This window comes from Lipotes vexillifer, unplaced genomic scaffold (genome assembly GCF_000442215.2).
Source record: "Lipotes vexillifer unplaced genomic scaffold, Lipotes_vexillifer_v1.1 scaffold149, whole genome shotgun sequence".
Lineage (NCBI taxonomy): Eukaryota > Metazoa > Chordata > Mammalia > Artiodactyla > Lipotidae > Lipotes > Lipotes vexillifer.
In genome coordinates, this window is record NW_006779962.1 from 1 (window position 1) to 19389 (window position 19389).

At 61.5% G+C, this 19389-nt stretch overlaps 3 protein-coding genes across 3 annotated transcripts in view; 2 read left to right on the forward strand and 1 right to left on the reverse strand.

Annotated features, from left to right (window-relative positions):
* Window positions 1-949: 949 nt before the first annotated feature.
* LOC103073659 (probable inactive protein kinase-like protein SgK071) lies at window positions 950-10059 on the forward strand (the record flags this gene model as incomplete). The annotated part of the gene is given in 14 exon segments (XM_082930964.1): window positions 950-1068; window positions 1606-1769; window positions 2293-2420; window positions 3531-3614; window positions 5086-5202; window positions 5761-5898; window positions 6063-6128; window positions 6669-6800; window positions 7328-7456; window positions 7533-7658; window positions 8810-8950; window positions 9148-9397; window positions 9496-9570; window positions 9879-10059. Coding segments are annotated over 14 exon segments (1850 nt in total), but the record flags the coding sequence as incomplete, so codon positions are not given.
* Window positions 10060-10471: 412 nt separating this feature from the next.
* Window positions 10472-18127, reverse strand: REXO4 (RNA exonuclease 4). Its single transcript, XM_007453134.1, is given in 9 exon segments — window positions 10472-10585; window positions 11206-11280; window positions 11808-11833; window positions 11836-11881; window positions 12921-13009; window positions 14190-14383; window positions 14583-14720; window positions 16150-16484; window positions 17900-18127. Coding segments are annotated over 9 exon segments (1245 nt in total).
* Window positions 18128-18858: 731 nt separating this feature from the next.
* Window positions 18859-19389, forward strand: part of ADAMTS13 (ADAM metallopeptidase with thrombospondin type 1 motif 13) — a 31929-nt gene continuing 31398 nt past the window's right edge. Inside the window, exon 1 of the mRNA XM_007453135.1 lies at window positions 18859-18896. Within this exon, the coding sequence (XP_007453197.1) occupies window positions 18859-18896 (38 nt within the window). The remainder of the gene's footprint in view (window positions 18897-19389) is intronic.

Here is a 19389-nt window from a genome sequence, read left to right on the forward strand (position 1 = left end):
AAAAAAAAAAAAAAAAAAAAAGACAACAGGGCAAAGGGAGCTGGGCTTCAACCCTATAACGGCTATCGGGGTGGAGAGAGTTACTCTCCAGTGGAGAACTCCAGAGTCCCGGGCTGGCAGGGACCAGTGGCACGCTGTCCTTGGTGGGTGGATGGATGGACAAGTGGATAGATGGACATGCAGACAGATGAACAGACGGATAGATGGGTGGAAGGATGGATAGGTGGGTGTGGGTAGACAGGTGGGTGGGCAGGTGAGTGGATGGGTGGATCTACTGGAGGTGTAGATGGCAGGGGTCCTTGGAGCCCACCCCTTTGCTCTTTGTTTGGGGAATGGAGGTCCGGAGAGGGAGGGGCTGCTTGAGGCCTGTCAGGCACTGATAGAGCTGGGCCGGGGACCCTGCTCTCCTGGCTCCCTGGCTCCCTGGCTGGAGTTCAGGTTTGTTTATGTATGTATGTATTTATTGGCGGCGCGGCATGCGGGATCTTAGTTCCCTGACCAGGGATTGAACCCGTGTCCCCGGCAGTGGAAGCACAGAGTCTTTACCACTGGACAGCCAGGGAAGTCCCAGGGGTTCAGGTTTAGAAACTAGGGCAGGGCAACCGGAACACTGCCTCAAGGTCCCGACTAAATGTTGGGAGGGGCGAGACGTTTATGGAGGGTGCAGATTTTAGCCTTTGTGGCACACGCCCCTTCCGACTATTTCTGCAGCTGCAGTGGGACACAGGTGCGCACACGGCCAGCCTGGTGGGCCCCTGCCGAGACGGGCAGCCTCACTGGTGAAGATCAAGGGCCAGGATCTTACTGACGAGGGGCCTCTTCCTTCTCCCCCTCAGATAGCACGTCTCTCCCTCCCTGGAGGAGGATGATGGAGGGCTCATTTTTCAAGCTGCTTGCTTCCCCAGGGAGCACGGGACTCACGCACCCCCCACTTCACTCCTGCCAGCAGACCCCTCTCACAAGTCCTGGATGGCCCCCGAAGCCCTCAACTGCTCCTTCAGCCAGAAATCTGATATCTGGTCCCTGGGCTGCATCATTCTCGACATGGCCAGCTGCTCCTTCCTGGATGTGAGGGGCCTTCCGTCCACCCCTCCCCGCCACACCTGAACCCCACTCCCCACAGCCCCAGGGAGCCAGGCTCTGCCCACCCCCGGCCCTGAAAAGGGCACATTCTTCCCGTTGGCACCCTCCTGCCCACGTTGAGTGCCTGTGGGGCTGTGTGGAGGCCCCCCGCTGCCCCAGCCGCCGGAGGACCCCGCATTTGGGCCTGCTGGGCCCTTGTGTGGTGGTGGTGACGGTGATGGTAACATTCAACCCGCCCCAACAGCGCCCCCTTATGGACAAGAACAGCTGAGTTCGGGTGCACTAACCGCCCACAGTGGGAGTCCGGCCGTGGACAGAGAGCTGTTCCCCTACTCCCTCCAGCCAGTGATGGCCACTTGCTTTTCTCTGAACCTCCATTTCTTCTTCGTACAAGAACTCTGGGGTGCAGGTGGCCTCTGTGCGTTCCTGACGGCGGCGGCCACGTCGCCTCCCCTCCGCCGGAGGTCAGGCCATCTTCCTTCAGCTGAGGAGGTGCACAAGTGGTCCTCTCTCTCCTCGCAGAGCACGGAAGCCATGCTTCTGCGGAAGTCCATCCGGAGTTCCCCCGACAGCCTGAGGGGTGTCCTGAGGACCATGGAGGAGACGAGGGTCCCCGCTGCGGGAATCTCGTGTTCCCTCTTGCCTCTGATGCTCCAGGCCGACCCATCGCAGCGAATAACCATCAGGTGAGCTCAGGCCCTGGGGTGGCAGTTCACTGTCAGCCTGCACACGCACTTGGGGTTTGAACACCACAAAGCGCTGCATCCACGGACAGTGGCTCCTCCAGTTTGGGCTGTGTCCCAAACTGCGGCCACATCTCTGAGCACAAGGCAAACAGGGCCAGCTTCCCCATCAGGTGCGGGAGGCGTGGCCCAGGGCCCAGGAAAACGTGTTAACTGTAATGTATTTTAAAGTCAGAACAAGATGATCCGCCCTGGGTTATGTTCACCTTTATACCAACACAGCCAGAAACTGTGGCTTTTTTGGTCTATGTCATGGAGGAAGGGGCCCACGCGAGTGCAAGCGCCAGGGCCCAGCACTGTCCTCCCTCGGCCCCTCCTGGAGGGAGAATTGCTGCGGTGCCCGCTGGACGCACTGTGATGCTGGGAGAGGTGCTCCCAAGCGGGTGCCCAAAGCAGGTGGAGGCCCAGCAGCTGCTGGACGCAGAGCGGGCGCAGGGCCAGCTGGCGGCTCTCTGCCCCTCCCCAGGGACGTGATTCGCTTGTCTGTGAGCAGCGACTTCAGGTCCTCCAGCAGCGCCCGGATGCTGCACCGGCAGGTGGTGCCCGAGTCCATCATCGACACGCTGCTAGAAAGCAACGTCGCCAGCATCTTAGGTGACGATGGGGCCCTGAGGGGGCGGCGCCAGAGGCCGCTGCAGCCCCGGCACCCCATTGTCTTTAGCTGGGGGGGCAGTGACCACCACCCCCAGTCCCCTGGACCGCTCCTCACACGTGGCCGGTGGGCTTGCCCCTTGTCCATCCCAAGCACTGCTTTGCTCAGGGTACCGCCCCGCTCAGATACCCCCGAGCTTACCTAGAGCAGAGTTCATCTCTGTGGCCAGGCCCCCAGCTGCCTCCCCTCTTGTTCCGGCTACACAGTCCTGGATGTCACCGAACAGCCCCTCACTGCCACGCACCCCACCACAGACTCCCCGCTTTTTGCTCGCTCGCCCGGCACGCGGTGGCCCGGTGCCTGGAGTGTCTTCCCCAACCAGCAGCACCTCCTGTGTGGTTGCTATGTGCCCGGAATGGTGCTCACGCTGGGGCCGGCACAGCAGCCACCGTGGACCAGAAGGCACGGCCCTGCGGGAAGGTGGAGTGGCCCAGGGGCTCCGTGTGCAGTGTGACACATGCAGGCCTGAGGCTCCAGGTGCAGTGCTGGCTGGTCATCCCCCCTCCGCCCCGCCCCACAAAGGTACACACAATAGACTCCTCCGCGTGCCCCAGGCTGGGGGCTACACCCACGCTCTTGGGTAGAGAATGGATCTGGAGGTCATCTTCCATTTCGGGGGTGTCTCCGCCCTCCCATCCCTCCTCCCCGTCAGTGGCTCCCTGCGCGGGCTGCCTGTGATAAGGGGCTGCCACCTCTGCCTCCCTTTCTGGAAAAGGGGACCCGTGAGGGCCCAGCTGCTGTCTGCGTCTCGTGGCCATGGGCTTTAGAGGCAGACAGCTGGGTCCAGCTGAAGGCCATCGCCCTGAGTACCCTGGAGGGAGTTACCCGAGGGAGGTGTGGAGTGGAAGCACCCCTTGGGCGGGCTCTCAGGCAGATCCAGGTTCGACTTTGGACAGGTGGCTCGGCCAGGAAGGTGAAGATGATAAAGGCGCCACCTCGCACCAGGTCACGTGGGCCTGGGCAGTGGTGCTGACGGATGCGCCCCTGGTGCCCCGGCCCTCAGGCGGGTCCCTGAGCCAAGGTGCCTCCCCGTGCTGCCCTGTCCCCTGCAGAGGTCATGCAGAACTTCTCCGGCCACCCCGAAGTCCAGCAGAGGGCCCTGGAGAGGCTGCTGAGGATGTCTGAAGACCAGCAAGGTAGAGCCGCCACCCTCTCGCCTTCCCCCCGGGGGCCCCGGCCCTTCCAGCTTCCCTAGCTGGTACTTTCTGATTCCTGTTTACGTTCCCATGAGCATCCACGGCTTTACCACCTGCTTGGAACAGGAGCCTGGACTTCCTCCTGTGCCGCCGCTTTCACTGAGCAGACAAGTGGGCGGGGGGCTGGGCTCGGCATCCGATCCACTTCCCGGGCCTCCCCTCACGTGCTTTTCATGGATGCTTAATACACACCCCATCTCTGCCACCATTCCTCTGGTTGGCTATTTGAGCGGTTGCCGATTTCCCGGTATCATAGGCAATGTTACACAGCGCACCCCGGGGCATGTGTGCGCACGCTGTGTGTTTCTGCAGGATAAATTCCTACATGTGCAGGCTGTGAATACTTTCATAGATACTGCAAATTGCCCTCCGTCGACGCACCAACTTTCTCACCTCCCAGGAGTGCATGAGAACTCCTCTTCCCCCAACTTTCTCCATCAAGGAGTATTAATATTTTTAATTTTGCCAAAACATGGGTTCGTAAAATCTCTGCCCTCAATGTCTCACCAGCCTGAATATTACATTCACTCACTCATCCGTCCACCCATCCATCCACCTGTCTCTCCATCCGTCCGTCCGTCCAACCACCCGTCTCTCCATCTGTCCACCCATCCATCCTTCCATACATGGTCGTCCCAGTGGCCGGGACAGCAGAGATCATAAGGGCCCAGTGCCAGCCCTCTAATGAGGCAGCAGAGACCTCACCTCGGCCATTTCCCTTCCCCTCCCTCTCCTTCCCCGTGACCCCGTCTGGAGCAAGGCTGTGGACAGGAGAGAGTCCATGGGAAGAGATTCTGCCTTCCCAGAGAGAGTGAGAGAGGCTGCTGGGCCCCTTCCCAAGACTGGCCTCGGCTGTCACCCCAGAGCCACACCTGCCTCAGCCAGCCTCGCCTGGAGACGGGATAGCCAATGGCTTGGCTTTCCTGGTGCCAGCACTTTTGTCCTTGTCATTCTTACCAGGAGGACACAGGCTGAGAGAGGTGGAGCAGCGGTTAGGAAAGGGCGCAGCTGTGTGGACCCCCGCTACCCACCACTGCCTCCCCCCGTTGTCAGCACACGCCCCGGCCCAGAGGAAGGTCTAGGGGACCCACAGATGTCCCCTCTCGGGGCAGTAATGGCCAAGGGCTCTGGAGTCAGATAGGCTAGGTTCAAAGCAAGGGCTCACATCTCCCTGACCCTCAGTTTTCTCATCTGTCAAATGAGGATCAATCTTGTAGAGCTGCTGGAAGATGCCTACGGCAGACGCACGGCAAGCACTCAACACACCCCGACTGATCGCGTCTGGTCACCCGTCTGCTTGTCCACCCAGGGGCCCACATGTGACGCCCTGCAGACTCCCATCAGGGTCTGGTCCACACCTCCTCCCGCCTCCTGCTCCTACGCCGTCTCACTCTGCCCCCCACGCTGCCAGGTGTGCCGTGGCCGGCAGAGCTGGCGGAGGTGTTGGTCGGTATCGTGAAACAGCACGACAGGGTCCTTGACGCACGGCCGTGTGCCTGCTCCCTGCTGCTCCGCACCCGGGGCCAAGGTGGGCTCCGGGCACAGCTGGCTTCTCCCGCCCCCACCCTCCCACGCCAGTCATCGCCCTGGTGTCTGACCCTCTGGGCACCCAACCCCACCCCAGGATGACAGGCAGGGCGCAGCCAGGAGTCTGGGGCACCGCCCGAGGCCTGCCTCTGTGGCCCTGGACCAGCTGCTCCCCCTTCTGGCTGATCTCTAGGCATGAAACGAGGAGCTGGTCATAGGGGTCCTGTGGTGTGAGCCCAGGCAGGCGGGATGAGGTCCCAGGCGTGGGCTCCCAGGAGGGCAGCTGAGGAGGGGTGGGAAAGGCTGGAGCTTGAGAGCCCGAGGGCCTGGCCTCCTCCTGGCCTCCGATTTTTAAACTGGAAATACCTCACTGCGTTTCTCACTTGAATATTTAGGCTGAATTTCCATGTGATGCTTTACACCGCACACGCTCACAGCCCTGGTCGTGCAATAAGCACTTACGGGGCCCTGCGCGGCACCCCGCCCCCGGCCCCGCCCGCTGTCTTCCCACCGGGGCCCCAGCTCAGGGATCCCCGGCCTCTTTTGCTGGCCTGCACAGCACTGGGGCAGGACCCGGCGGCCACGGCGCCGAGCAACAGCGCCATCGCCCCCGTGCCGCTGAGCGTGCGCGGAGCCTCCCCGAGGAGCAGGCAGCCCCTGGTCACGGTGCACCACCCGCTCACCGTTGCCAGCCAGGGTGGGCGCTGCCCAGGGCTCAGGCGGGCGGCGCCGGGATGCCCCAAGGGGACAGCTGCTCCGTCCCCAGCTTCCATGTGCACAGTCACGTGTCCCTCTGTCAACATGCACGGGCCACGGCCAGGTGCCCCCACAGGCTTCACGCCAACGTGTTTCGGGTTCCAGCCCTTGCTGCCCCACCGGCCCCGCTCAGCCCCGCTCCAGAGGCCACCAGCAAGCGGTCGGGGTACGGTGTGGGGAGAGGGTCACCACCGAGGGCTTTACACACGTTCCCCATCTCCAGCCACTAACCGGGTGGGCGTCGTTCTCTCCAAGGGGAAGCTGGGGCCTCACCTGGAGCCCTGCAGCCCCCAGCCCACCCTACACTCACCAGACAACTTACCACATTTCATTGACCCCGCGCCAAGAAGTGCAAAGGGCTGCCACGAGTAGCCATGTTGGGGCAGCAGATGTAAATCGGGACCACCTGGCCAACAATGCCAGGTCATCACCCTGAGAGAACACAGTCGTGGTCCCATCTTGGAAGAAAAGCTTCAGAGGCCGGTTCCAGCCCAATAACGGGATGGGAGGTGCTGGGACAGTGGCCCAGGGGATGGACCATACCCTTGTTTCTGGGTCTCATGCTGGGCATGAAACTGGCCAAGTAGGCACCACTGGCGTGGGATGCATGGGATTGAAGTGCCCTAGGACCACAGAGGAGGGGGTGGCCCCCAGGGAGGGCTTCCTCGAGGAGGTGTTCTCTGTGGTCCTAACACCGGGGCCCGCCTGCAGGACTGGCCACAGACGAGCTGTGGAGGGCCGGGCTGTGCCTGGAGCGCCTCCTGGAGCGCCTGGACACCTTCCCCAGGAACAGGGGCACCTGCATCAACGGCCTGAGGCTGCTCTGGGCTCTGCTGGGGGACGGTGAGCGGGCCCAGGGCCGGGCCCCCTCCCTCCGCTGCACCCTAACCACCGGAGAGCTGGGGGGAGAGGAAGACGAAGGGCCACAGGGTGGGCGGGAGAAGCTGCACCCGCATCCTGGGGAGGGTGGGTTCACATTCGGACCCCCTCATGCCCGGCCCATGGAACCCTCCAGCTCACACACATCGTGGGATTTCCTGGGCAGTCCCTGGTCCCACAAGCTGGCCTTAACACTGGGCAAACTATCCTGATTTCTGATTCAGAAAGGGGGTGCTCCCAGGCCGTGCCACTCCCTCTCCAGGCCCCACTTGGCCCTCCAGCACCTGAGAGGTCATTTTCCCCAAGGAAGAGGGCTCCCGACCGTGGAGAGCCCTGCCCACACCCGGCACGCAGGGCTTCCCAAACCTCCCCTTGGGGGCCTTGCCGATTCCTACCCTACAGACTGGCTAGCAGACTGGGGTTGCCCCTCCCCGCCAGCTTCTGCGCCACCAAGGAGTAGGTGTCCCCTCCTCCACCCCGTCCTGTTCCAGCTGTCATCGCGAACAAGGCCCCCTTGGAGAAAGCCCCGGCCCTCATTGCTGAGGTGCTGGCCACCTACCCCAAGGACGCAGAGATGGCTGAAGCCGGCTGCGCGGTCCTGTGGCTGCTGTCCTTGCTGGGTGAGCAGCCCGGGGCCCCGGGGCCGGAGAGGTGGCCCTGGGCCCTCGAGACGAGGCACATGCGGCCCCCCCGCAGGCTGCATAGGGGAGCAGCAGTTGGAAGAGGTGGTGGTCGTAATCCTGCAAAGCATCCGGGTGTGCCAGGACAGAGCCCTGGTGGTGAACGCCTGCCGGGGGCTGGCCAGCCTCGCGAAGATGTCTGGTGAGCCTGGGGACGGCCGGGACTGCCAATAGGAGGCGGGGGCAGACTCCCCCAGCAATGCCTGCCGGCAGCCCACAAACCAAAAGCAAGCACACGCTCAAAACAGGGAGGGGAAACACCTACAGTCCCATCACAGAGCCGTTGCCACGCAAACTTTCTGTACCCTCACTTGCCACTGTTCTGTGCAACTCTGCATGGTGACCACCTTGCCTGCCACCCACAAGCCTGGCGTGTGCACAGGCTCCCCTCCGGGTGTGGCTCTGAAAACAGCCCGAGTCAGGGCTCCGAACTCCGCCTCCACGCAAACCCCAGCTGTTCCTAAGCCCCCAGCCCAGGTTCTGCACCCGACTTGGCACCACGAGCCTTGACGGACACTCGGGGCCTGGAGCCTGGCAGAGGTTGCCGGCCGTGTGAGGTGGTTTGGCCCCCGTGAGGTCCGGCCCCGGCTGGGTGTGCAGGCTGGCGGGTCTCTGCCTGCTACTTGGCCTGAAGCAGGGAGTGGGGTGACCCTCACTCCTGGAGAGAACCTCCCGAGCGAGCGGGGTCTCCAGGCCTACCCCCAACTCCCGCCGGGGTCCCGCCGTCAAACGGGGTGGGGCGCTGAAGCCCTGAGAGCAAAAGGCACGTGGCTCAGTGAACAAGGAGCGGGGTCATCAGAACCCAGCAAGCGTGCGGAACCCCAGAGCCAAGAATCTCGGCTTTGCCACCTGCTGGCTGTTGACGGTTAAGTCCACTCCCTAGAGGCTCAGCTTCCCCCTGGGCTCCAGGAGGATCGGACAACTACGTGACATCATGGGTCACTGCTCTCACGGGCCCCCAGTCCCCCAGCCCCCCAGGAGCCAGGCCCAACCCCGCACTGACGGGCCTCCTCACAGGGCGGGGAGGTGCCCTGGAACGTCCCCAGCACCCTCTCTACAAGCACACTCGCCTTGGGGTCTGCCGGGATGGAGAGAGAGGCGGGTGCACACCCCACCAGAGAACACCTGCAGATGCAGAGCCAGGAAAAGCCGGACCTTGGCGGTCCCCATGCTGCAGGACAGCATGGCGCCTCCTGCCAGCTGAGGCTCTTGCTGCCCCAGGTGCCCTGGGCTGCCAACAGCCCCACGCGTTCAGTACTACTGTCACCCACCCACCCCCTCGCCCACGCCCAGAGCTGGCGGCCCTGCGGGCGGTGATGCCCGAGGAGGGCAGCAGCGGCCTCGCCCTCATCCAGGAGACGTACCAGCTCCACCAGGACGACCCGGAGGTGGTGGAGAGCATCTGCGCGCTGCTGGCCCGCCTCGCCTCCCCCTGCCCTCGTCACGCCCTCCCCGGAAGCCAGCGTTCAAGAGGCGCCCTGCTAGCGGCTATAACCAATGGGAGAGGGGCAGGAACCCTCCGCGCCAGGCACCATGCTGGCACGGGTGACACCCGCTCGCGAGTCCCAGCGGCTCATGCTGAGTCTTGGGGGGTGGGGGCCTGGCCTCAGGACCCTCTGCTCTGCCTGCAGAGGAGGTCCTGTCGGAGCTGGTGTCCAGCGACATCCAGCCCCTGGTCAAGGAGATCCAAGGGCGCTTCACCTCCAGCCTGGTGAGTGTCGGGGCGCTGCCTCAGCCAGGCCTGGGCGGCACAGAGTCCAGGGGCCGGAGCAGCGGCTTGTGTGGAGGCGACTGGGACTGCCGCGTGTGTGGTTTTAAGAGGCTCTCCCTGTATCACCGTGTCCACGACCGGGCCAAAGTAAACCCTGGAGAGCAGCAGCAGTGAGACCGCTTCAGGGAAAAGCAGATTAACTAACAGAAGTTACTCGTGGACCCAGAGACCGTCCATGGAGACAGCTGGCCTACCGTTCTCCTTGCAGGAGCTGGTTTCTTAACGCACGAAGTGTGCTTCAGAAACTGGAAGAGACCTCACAGCCCAGCTCCGACGGCGGGCAGTAGGCCCGCCCCGGGAAGCCGCCCAGGGAGGTCTGCCTCTCCCTCCTCAGGCTGTACCTGACGGGGCGCCCGGTGCCACAGGGCATCTCCTTAGGGGTGGGGGTCAGGGAGAGGCGTCACCCAGGACCAGCAGGGGGACACGGCAGTCCCCTCACTGAACCTTCACAAGCTCCAGCTCAAGTAAAAACCTGCGTTTATATCACACAACATCCTCTGTGGGTTCGGACTTTTTGTACGGCTAGCAGGGGCTCAGTATAGCCTGGTGCTAAACGCTCCACTCACTGAAACCGGCTGCTCCTGTGCTCAGAAAGCCCCCCGCGCCCGGGCCGGGGGAAGAGGGCTGCGGACCGCCCGTGGTCAGATCGTCCATCCTAGTCGGGGAGGCGCCCAGCTCTGGGGAGAACTGTTGCCATCGCGCTGGGCAGCCCGAGCTCCCCTCGCCGGCCGTGGGCCCTGACCTGCAGTTTCAAGTTGTGTGCGGCGGGTGAGAAAGGAACCGCTGAAAAGCCCTCGACGAGGCTGCCGCTGGGCTGCCCACAGCCGCGCGGTCCAGGCTCGAGTCCGTGGAGTTCTTTCCTTTCCGTTGGCCGAGGCAACGAGGGAAAGGGGCCTCCTCGGAGGAAGGCGCCGCACACCTGGGGACAACTAGGCGCTTCTTGTCCTGGGACCTGGGGAATCCCCAGGGACAGCCCCTTCCCCCTTCTCCCGTCCCACGTACAGGGATGAGGCTCAGACGCCACAACCAGACAGGAGATGTTCTGCCCAGCAGCAAGCACGCCGCGTGCCCCTGCTGCCATGATTCTGAAACCTTCCCACAGGGTCGCTGCTCCAGGGGCGACTCCATCGGTCCAGCGGCTTGGTCACAGAGGCCCGCGAGCGTGGCGCAGGACGGGGCTCCTGCTAGGCGTCGTTACCGTGGGCGTTGGAGGCTGGGGGCCGCCTGTCTTGGGCGATGCTCTCCCACTCCTTGTTCACCAGGACGTACAGCCTCATCGCTGCCTGCGCATCCTGAATCTGGGGGACATGCTGCGTCACCACGACTGCCCCGCCGGGCGACAAGCATGGCCACATACATGCCTGTCCATCCCCCAGTTCCCGAGTCCTGGCGTCAGACTCAGACAAGTGAAGGAGAAAACTGCCGGGAGCGGTGGTCCAGCAGCACATCCCTGCCCGTGCTTCTGTGCCCCAGTTCACGGGAGGGAGGGACCCAAAGCGAAGGGATGAACGTGCTGCCTTGTGGGTGCTCCAGACACCACAGAATTAGGAAGGAGACGGGTAGGGGGACGGCAGGCCCTGAGCTTGATGCTGGGGCACAAGAGCCCAACGGCTGGGCTCTGTGGGCCAGCGGGCTCACGCACGGTCCTCGAGGGCCTGCCGTCCAGACCGGGGCCTTTGTCTCCGACTGCCGCGCGCTAGTGGCGGTTTGGTGTGAAGTGCTGGTTACGCGTAACCGTTTAGAATCTAACCAGCACTCCGCAGGCCTGCTGCGCCGTGTCATTTATCACGGACCAGGAGCCTCCTAAAACAGAAGCCGCCCAAGGCCCACTGTGTTTGTCTTCAGGTGACACTGCGCCTTGTGCACGAGGCCTGGCACAGGCCCCAATCCCAAGGCCTGTCACCCGGGACACATTCACTGAGCAGTGCTCCGCCTGCTGCACCCGGATCCCCAGGACTCTCTCCGCAAGCAGCTTCAGAGACGGCCGTCCACTCTGCCAGGGGAGAGGGCAGCGCACAGCCACGCTCGGGTTGGGCCTCTGTAGGCCCTGCCTGGGCAGGGGAGCTGCCCGCTGAGCCCCGACCCAAGTGACCTTCAGTGTCCCTCCCACCAGAAGTGCCCGCGGCCCTGCGGGCTGGTGACACCCGGTCAGCCCACAGAGGAGGACCAGGAAAGGACTCTGCCACCTCTGCCTTCCGGCCTCAGGCCGCCCTGCTCGTTTCAAGGGCAGCTCTGCCTCTGGAATAGACATGATGGCGGCTTCTTGCCCGCAGTCGGGGGTCTAATCACAGAGATCAGAGAGTGCAACTCACCTGCCCTCCGCGACACTAACTTTAAAGTTGGCATTTGGCAGAACTCTTTTTCTTCTAAGATTCCTTTTAGTTTTAAAGGTTAAAAGGAAAAAAACCAAACGAAACCCAACACCTTTCGTCAGTAAGCCTCCCTTCAGGGACTAGAACCGACGATCACGTGAACCGAGAAACGGAACTAGGCTGTGCCGGGCCGCGCGGTTCCAAGTACCTCCACTTGGCTCCGGAAAGGCTTGTCCTCTGAGTGTCCCGGACCTCCTTCTTCGGGTGACCAAGAAACAGCGCCTGGAGGAGAAAACAGGACGGGCGTCTCGTCGTCCATCTGCAGCAGTAGAGCCCTTCTACCAAACTCCAACACGTAACACACGTGCACACACAGATAAGACGAGCACTGACGCGAGCCTGGACTTCTGAGGGAAGATCACCATGGAAACGGTGATGGAAGGACCATGGGCATGAAAACAGCCTTGAAACCGGGGAAGCTGGAGACTCAGACACCAAGGAGCCAGCAAGCGGCTGAGACGCGAGTCTGCGCAGGTTACAAGGGACGGGGAGGGCGCGGGGAGGGAGCACGAGACACCGGGGCCTCTCGAAGTGAGAACGTTTATGACAAAACGTGTCTCCGTGGGCAGAGGACTTGTTGGTTTTTAACAGTTCAAGCTTTACTTACTTTCTTTTTCGGCCACACTGCGCGGCTTGTGGGATCTTAGCTCCCGACCGGGGATTGAGCCCAGGCCCTGGCAGTGAAAGCACCAAGTCCTAAACACTAGACTGCCAGGGAATTCCCTCAAAATTTACCTTTAAAAGACATTTAAGACCAACTTCTATGGATCCCTTAAACATCGGAGGCTGCCAAGCTTCCAGGAAACACCGTTTGAAAAGCTGCAGGCCCAGGAAGGACAGTCTCTCCCACAACTGCCTGCCCTGAGCTTCTCGTCCCAATAGGTGGGTCAGCTCTGCCCACAGGAGAGACCCTAAGGGGCAGAGGCTGAGCCCCACCCTCTGGGGCACGGGAAGGGGACCCTCCGAGCCTGCCTGCCGCCCGCTGTGCTGGCCGCCATGGGCCGGCCTGTGACACGGGGAGTGCCCAGTGGCTCCGAGGGATGGGCGCCAGGGATGCTCCCCAACAGGAGGGGCTCTGCCCTGAGAGGGGCGGTGGCCCATCAGGCGGGTGAGGGTGGCAGAGACAGCGCCCGGCTCTGCCTACGAGGGTGTGCAGGGACCCGCTCCCCCAAGCTGACACGGTGGGCGCATCACCCAAGTCACGGAGAGAGCGCGACCACCTTGGACACCGCGTTACATAAGAGGCGCCTGGAGCCGGCACCTTCAGGTCGTTGCGCAGCGCGTGTCCGACTAGAATCCGGCCCTTCAGCAGGTCTGCCACCTCCTTCTGAACGACTTCAAATTCTTCTCCTGGAAACAAAACAAAGCAGCGGTTTTTAGTGACACGTCCATCACTACCGTGCTGAGCGAGAGGCTCCCCCAGGTTAGACCTGCGAGAACTGGCAGGCGGGTCTCTCTGCTCAGGAGGGCGATGCCAAGGCCGAGGGGCCATCCCAGCACCCCAACCGGGGAGAAGTGGGGGGGAGCACACTCACAGCCCCCTGCCACGGTAATTCTGACAGCTGAATCTAACAGTAAAAAGCCAGGGCATGTGTTTGATGTCTTTCCAACCGGAGACGAAAACGAGGCAGAGGTGGCCCTCGCCACAGATGGTGAGAAGCCCGGCTCTAGACCCTGGGCTCCAGAGGCAGCTCTGCTTGCTTTTTCGGAGCGGACCCCTCGGGGCTACGCCCTCCCCTAACGCCCAAAGGGAAGGGCTGCAGCAACCGCGCTTGGGCCCCGCGCCTCTGCCTGCCTGCGACCCTAGCAGGACCGGCAGAGCCCGGACGGAGATGTGGTCAGGCCCTGGGGCTGACGAGCGGCCGAGCCACCTCGGGGGCTGTGCTCCAGGGAACCTGAGAGGTGTGGAGAGCAGAGAGCATGCAGCCAGAGGACGACAGAGCCGCCGCCTCAAGCCCCTGCTCCCGGGATCTCCCCAGGCCCCAAATGTGGGGCCCCCCGGGTGCCTTTCTGCCCTCCCCCGACAGCCTGTCTGTCGGCAAACCCTACGGGCTCAGCGTCCAGGCTGTGTCCCGAGCTGGGCCACGGTTCGTTGCCTTGTACAGCCACCTCCCTGACCAAGGGCACAGAAGACAGGGTCACTCCTCCACCCCCGCGCCCCGCCCCAGCCTATGCCCAGCGCCGAGGCCCCCCGAGGGAACCTGCGCCAGACCGGGCCCCTCGCTGCTCACGGCCTCCCCACGGCTTCCGAATCCTCGCGTAGGCCTGGGAGCCCCTCCAGCCTGTCCCGCCTCCCCACCCCACAGCGGCCTCTCTCCGTCCAGGAACACTGTCCTGGTCTTCAGGTCGGGTGGCCAACAGGCAGCGAGGCCGACGCAAGCGGGCGCGGGAGCCTTTGAGCCCACCCGCCCAGGAGGGAGGAAGAGCGCCGGGCTCTCGCTGCACCTGCACCTGCAGCAGAAAGGGCCGCAGGGAGACACGGAGGCGCTCCAGCCGCCCCTGCCCGCGTGCCCGCGCTGAGGCAACCCACCCTGAGCCAGGTCGTCGGGCCGGATTCCGCTGACCGCCGTCCTGTAGTCAGTCACCGGCTGAGCTGGCTTCACGTACTTGTCATAAACACACTTCCCGTACTGGTTCACCAGGGACACGCGGGCCACGATGCTCTCTTCCCCCTTGGGGCCCACGCCCACCATCTCACAGTCCACGGCTAAGGCTTTAGTCAGGCTGGAGGGGAACCAAGGCTCCAGTTTAATCCACTCGCAGGACCCAGGAACTGGCACCACCGCTCAGTAACGTGACAAGGACGGGTGTCAGCCGGACGCCAAGAGGCACCTGCCCAACTCAACAGGAGGAGAGGGAAGCGGGCCCTTCCTGAAGACCCCCGGCCCACCCCCCGCGGCCCTGCCCTGCGTGCCCCGCGTACCCGCCGAAGGCCCGCTCCTTCACCAGCGTGATGGTGCTCTCGCTCTGACCCAGCCGCTTCCGTGCTATCCTGGCTGCCTCCGGGCCGATGGCTGCTTCGATGTCCGCTGGGTCGACGTCGTCAAACCAGATGTCTTCTCTAAGAGGCAGAGGGGAGAACAGGCTGAGCGCGGGCAGGCGAGCGGGGTCTGCTCTTAGGGCAGTCCGGCCCCAAGTGCCTGGCCGCCAGTCCACCGCTCTGGCTACTGTGATCATCCTGGCGCTTTCCTTTTTAATTACTCATTAGGGACTTCCCTGGTGGCACAGTGGGTAAGACTCCGCACTCCCAATGCAGGGGCCCTGGGTTCGATCCCTGGTCGGGGAACTAGATCCCACACGCGTGCCGCAACGAAAGATCTCGCGTGCTGCAAGCAAGCCTGGGCGCAGCCAAAAAATAAATTAGAAAACAAAAAACAAAAAACACTCATTAGCTGAAACTTAGGAACTACAGAGCAACAGAAAGAATATAAGACAGAAATACGCCCCCCACCCCAGTCAGGTGTACCGGCTGCTAACATTTTCTTCTTAACTACAAAACTAACGGTTCAGTTAAGAAACGTTTAAGAACCTCAGAGAAACACGAGTGCAGAACGTAGACAAAGAGCCCCACCACCACGTCCCCGGGCTGAGCCCTGCAGACATGGACTGCAGCCGGGCAGGGATGGGTAGCGGTGGCTCGTGACTGCGTCTTTCGGGCTCAGCGTCCATGTCATTTCTTTAGAGACAGCCTCCTGAGCTCACTGACTGGACGTGCCCCTCTGGCCATCTGTCCCCACAGGCTTCTCCCTCGTTGGATGTATCCCAACCACATTGAAGGAATTACTGAAATAATTTCAGGGCATCGTCTGTCCGCCGCGACACAGAGGGACCTGTCGTGACTGCTGTTTCCAGAGAGCGTGCCTGGGGCAGCGACTTGCGGCAGGCACTCAAACTGTTCTTTCCTGAAACCTTCAGCGATGGTGTCCTCAACCCCAGGCAACACACAGCCAGGCTGACTTACCAACACGCCACTCCTGGCTGAGCCATTCAGAGGCAGCCACTGACTTCTGCCCCTCCCTGGCGGGGTGACACCACAGGGTCTGCTGACTAACCACCAGGCACTGGGTCGGCACGCTGCACCTCGCGGACCCGCCACGGGTGAGCACACTGAGGTTCCGGGCACGTCGGGAACTTGCCCCACACCTTCCAGCTAGCAAGACGTGGCAATCGGCTTCACACTCGGGTCCCTGTGGCTTTGGCGTTCACTCATTCCACAGACCCTTCCTTGGGGCCTCCCATGTGCCAAGCCCTGTTCTAGGCCCCAGAGACAAAGCAGCTATGAAACACGTTCTGTCTCCCTTGTGCCCACATTCCAGGGGAGACAAATAGTCAACAAAGAAACCGACAGCACCAGGGTAAGGTGACGGAGGGGCCAGCAGCCTTGGCCTCCTTAAGGAGACAGGCCTTAGTCGCTGTGACCTGGCTCTCGGCCAGGAGGCCCGATTAGGCCAAGACGGTCATCACAGCCGCGCCAGCCCAGGGGTACTTACTCGGTGGGCGGGGCCGGAGGCAAGGTGGTGGTCACCTCCTCAGCTTTCCACTTCTTATGTCTGACTTCTCCTCGTTTCGGGGAAATGTCATCATTGGTCCTTTTCTTCGCTCCTTTCTCATCGCGCTGTGCCCGGATCTTCCCGTTCATCAGACATCCTGAGGGCACAGAGCCCCCTGTGGCCTTGGGGTCTGTGTTTTCTGTCCCCATCTCATCTCTCTTCGCTTTATCTGAGATCACTTTCCTGTTTTGCCGGACACTTTGGGGCTGCTTTTTGGAATCCGTCTGAGACAGAACAAGAGCCTCTTCCGGGGCCTGTGATTTTTGTTTCAGCAACTAACGGAACCCAAGATAAAACACGCAACACATTTTAATTTGGAAAACGTGCACAAAGGATTAAGAAAGCTTATACGTGTGTGTGTGTGTGTGTGTGTGTGTGTGTGTGTGTAAAAGCAACCTGTTTCCACATTTAGAGTTAATTCCTTCACAGCTCAGGCCAACAAGTTGGTGCATGGCAGCCACTTCCTTGATCAGATTTCTTGGTTTGCTACTGCTGTGAGGATCTCAGGAAGAGAGGGGTGTGTCCAACAAAAAGTGGCTGAAAAAGGGCTGGCAGCCGCACCCCTGCTCCCCTACACGGAGGGCTGAGGTTTCCCAGCCCAACCTCCTCTTGTGTGCAAGTCCCCGGTGTGGTCATTCTCAACACGGTTAAGACTCTGCTACGTGGCAACCCGCTGAGTGATCAGGCAGGTTTCTACTTATCTGTTCCCATAATGTTTAGAGAAGAATGTACTTTCTTGTATGAACTGGAGAAAACACAAGGTTTTTTCCATAATAAATATACCTCTGCTGGCTTAGTTTTACTTTACTCTCTTGAGAGAAAGAGATAAAGTTACAGCTCAGAAAGTCAGAGCACCCGGGGCTTGCCGGAGGGAAAATTTCATCGGCCTGTGTGTCAAAACAGGAGAATGCTTTGGACTCTGCCCTAAGATGCCCGGCTGTGTTAAGAAGCTCAGAAGCTCTGACGTTCCCGCTCTCACTCTGAGGCTCCCTCCGTAACCGATTTCAGGAACTAGAAGAGACTTTGAAGGTCACACCCCACGGTGTGAATGTGCACCCCAGTCTGCCATCTGCTAGCTAGCTGTGCGACCTTGCGTCAAGTTCCTTAAACTCTCTGCCTCATCTAGAAAACAGCGATGACAACAGCAGCCAACTCAACGGAACTGGTGAAAATTTGAGTGAAGCACACAGCAAACAGCATTTAGGAGACAGTAACCTGTGATCTGTAAGTAAGTTTGGGCCACTGATTCCGAGAAAGGCAGTGGGTACAACACGGCATTACGAGCAGGGACTTGGGTGTCTGACTCCTGGATCTGCTGAACCGGCTGCAAACCTGGACACCTTACGTAACCTTTCCGGCCCATTTCCTCGTCTGTAAAGTGGAGATGATTAAGGACTCTATCTCAGGGTTGGTTAAATAAGAACACATGTAACTCAGCCGACAGCGTCTGCCCATTTTAAGAGCTCGGTAGCCGGCGGCAGTTGTTGTCAACTCTCACCTATTAAAGGTCCAGGATGCTGCCAAAATCCTTTACATGAAGTCCCTGCCATTCACTGGCCTGCGAGCTCGCTGCCGCCCTCAACAGGCCACCTCTCTGTGAACCGCCCACAGCGTTCACGCCAATCTGCGCTCCCTTGGGCCCCACAAGCCCTTCTCCGTTTTTCCATCCGCGGGGCCCCCGCGGCCTTACCTCCTCCCGCAGCGCCTTCCAGTTTTGGGAAAAGTCCTCCGGTGCCTTTGGAGGTCGCACCACGACCACGCCGGGGCCGTTTCCCGGCTTTCTGCCTGCTTTTCTCGCTTTGTTCTTCCAAAATCTTTTCTTCCTGTTTTTCTTCCGATTCGGCTTCTTGACGAGCTCGGGCTCAGGCGCGGGGTCGCCCGGGGCGCGCCTGGGGGCCAGCACCCTCGCCTTCGCCATCCCGGCACCGTCCCGGCCCCCGCGCCCATCCACGGTGGCGCGGCGGCCCTGGAGCCGAGCTGTGCCCGCCGAGCACAGGTTCAGCCGGACCCCAATTCGCCGGCCGCGGGGACAGCAGCGCGCGGGACCCCGGAAGCCGCCCCGCGCAGGTCTCCGCACGCGAGCGCCGATCCCAGGAAGTGCCCCTCTCTCCCCGACCGGCTGGAAACCGGGCCCTCGCCTCTGGTTCCGCGCGGCCGGGAGCAGGGCGGGGCTCTTTGGCCCCCAAGGAAAAGGGCTGCCACCCCGGCGAGCGGCGTCCGTGGTCAGCGACCCAGGATCCGGTTGGGGTAAGCCCGGGATCTCCCCGAGGGCCGGCCTGGGGCCGAGAAACGTGAGCGCCGGAAGGGAACTGGGGGGGCCGCCGTCGGTGTAACACCGAGGCCCGGCCGGCGGAGGGCGGGGCAGGAGGCCGCCAGGGGGCGCTGGACGGCCGGGCCTGAGAGCGGCGGGTGCGGAGCGGACGTACAGGGCCCCCGGGCAGCTGTCTCCCGCCCCGGGGTCCGAGCCCGGCCCATCTTCCCTACGCGGCGGGGAAACTGAGGCCCAGGGACAGGAGGGAGCAGCCCAGGTCGCACAGCCTGCTTTCCCGGGGCCGTAGTTCAGCAGCATCCGATAACAATAATAAGCATTGTAACAAGTGTTGTATTGTATTCTTTTGTGTGACAACAGTAACAAGTCACTTGCGCACCATGCCTTGGCTCTGGCAATACCTGGGTCAGCGACACAGGTGAGGCCTCCACTTATCCAAAGCTTCCATCCCAGGCTCTGTACGTGCGTGGGGGCCTTCAGGGAAATACAAATGATAAATCAACAATTGTGGATAGTAGTAACTGCAACGAAGATGATGAAGTGAGATACAGTGGTACGGACTTGAGGAGGAGTAAGGCTACCCAACAAAATGCAGGACGCCCAGAGAAATAGGAATTTCAGATCAAGAATAATTTTGAGTATAAAAGTGTCCCATATATTAGCTGCAATTTGGGGGGCATACTTAACACACACACACAAAAATCCATCGTTTACCTGAAATTCAGGTTTCACTGCTGTCCTGATTTTTATTTTCTAAATGTGACACCTTTCCCTGGGGGGCCACTTAGATGGTGCCAGGAGGAAGGTGACATTTGAGCTGAAACTAGAGCAGCAAAACACTGGGCGTATTTGAGGAACGGTAAGCAGGCTCGGGGTGGGGGGGGGGGCGGTTCTTTATGGTTGCTTCATTT